The sequence below is a fragment of the Malurus melanocephalus genome, unplaced genomic scaffold, assembly GCF_030028575.1.
Source record: "Malurus melanocephalus ecotype Western Australia unplaced genomic scaffold, MMel_1.1 scaffold_1219, whole genome shotgun sequence".
NCBI lineage: Eukaryota > Metazoa > Chordata > Aves > Passeriformes > Maluridae > Malurus > Malurus melanocephalus.
In genome coordinates, this window is record NW_026624451.1 from 3,108 (window position 1) to 4,544 (window position 1,437).

The following is a 1,437-nucleotide window of genomic DNA, read 5'->3' on the forward strand; positions in this document are numbered from 1 at the left end:
GGAACGGGAACGGGAGGCTCTGTCCGTGTCCCGGGAGGAACGGGAGGCTCTGTCCGTGTCCCGGGAGCGGGGAGGGAACGGGAGGCTCTTTGGTGTACCGGGAGCGGGTGGGGAAGGAGCCGCCCCTCGCTGTCCCGGGGCAGTTCCGGGGCTCTCCGCGCTCCGGGGCCGCTCGGTCCCAGCCCAGCCTCCCCACCCGGTCCCGCAGCAGCGCGGCCATGGCGAACCACCTGCGCTTCGTGGGCCGCACGGTGATGGTGCACAACGGCAACGTGGAGGCGGCGTACGGCGTCCTCAACAGGTGAGGGGCCGGGGAACCGCGGGGCCGGGCGCGTTCGGCTTGGAGGGGCCCCAGATTTTTCACGAACTGGGTTCGGAACCGGAATTTCTGACGGGAGGGTCATGCCGGGCTTTTCCCATCACCTGCACGTCCCCTCGGATGCGGGAGGAACTCCAGTGGAACARAGGAATAACTCAGAATAGCACAGAACAGGTGAGGGGCAGCGCTGTTTCTTGGAAAGCGGAGCAGACAATCCCATTGCTGTGACTCCCGCACAATCCTTCATCGGTCCCAACCGGAACGAAGCTCGGGGGATTCCTTCACCTCCTCCTCGCTCTCCCCGTGGATGGACGGCGAGGAGCAGGAGCTGCGGGTCCCCACGGGAGGGGAGCGAGCTGTGCTCGGTGTTTGCAGTGAGGGGAGGTGGATCGATCCTCATTCACACACCCAGAACCCTTCCTGCCTGTCACCGCTCCCCTCTCCCGCAGGATCCTGGCGCAGGACGGCGTGGCCGAGGCCGTGCGGCGCTCCCGSTACTACGAGAAGCCGTGCCGGGCGCGGCGGCGGCGGGCGTTCGAGGCGTGCCGGCGGGTTTACTGCGCCGAGATGGGCCGCAGGATCGCCTTCCTGGCGCGGAGCAGCCGCCCGGACCCGTGGCTGGGCTGCTGAGCGGGACCGGCCGCAATAAAGGCGCTGCAACACTGATGGCGTTAATTGACTTTGGTTAATGCGGGCGCGGGAGGGGGCGGGGTCATGGGCGGGGTTATGGGCGGAGCCAGGATTGACCACGCCCCCCTCCCGGGGGTTCGCCGCACCGAGCGCGCGCGCCGTGGCCCCGCCCCCTTCCCGTTCCCGGCACGCACCGCGCACGCGCCGCGCGCTCATTTCCGCTTCCGCCGCGACGCGCCGTCACCGTCAGGGCCGGGCCGGGACCGGGACCGGGAGCGCTGAGCGAGCGGCGCCGGTGAGGAGAGAACGGCGCGGGGAGAGCGGGCGGGCGGCGGGGGAGGAGGCGGCCCCGGGCTCGGAGCCGCGCTGAGGGCGCCGCGCTGGGCCCCGCTCGCAGCTCCCGGCGGTGGCGGCTGCCGGGCCYGGCGGGGCCGCTGAGGTGCGCAGGACGGGGCGGCGGGAGCCCCGTGTCTCCTCCGTCCGTGTGA

The 1,437-nt window shown here is 71.4% G+C and overlaps 1 protein-coding gene across 1 annotated transcript; it reads left to right on the forward strand.

The window, feature by feature from the left end:
* The first annotated feature begins 6 nt into the window (after positions 1-6).
* Positions 7-985, forward strand: MRPS21 (mitochondrial ribosomal protein S21). The gene is made up of 2 exons (XM_057387472.1): positions 7-301; positions 769-985. Exons 1-2 carry the CDS (start codon positions 219-221, stop codon positions 947-949), a joined length of 264 nt encoding a protein of 87 aa, XP_057243455.1. The 5' UTR covers positions 7-218; the 3' UTR covers positions 950-985.
* Positions 986-1,437: the final 452 nt, after the last annotated feature.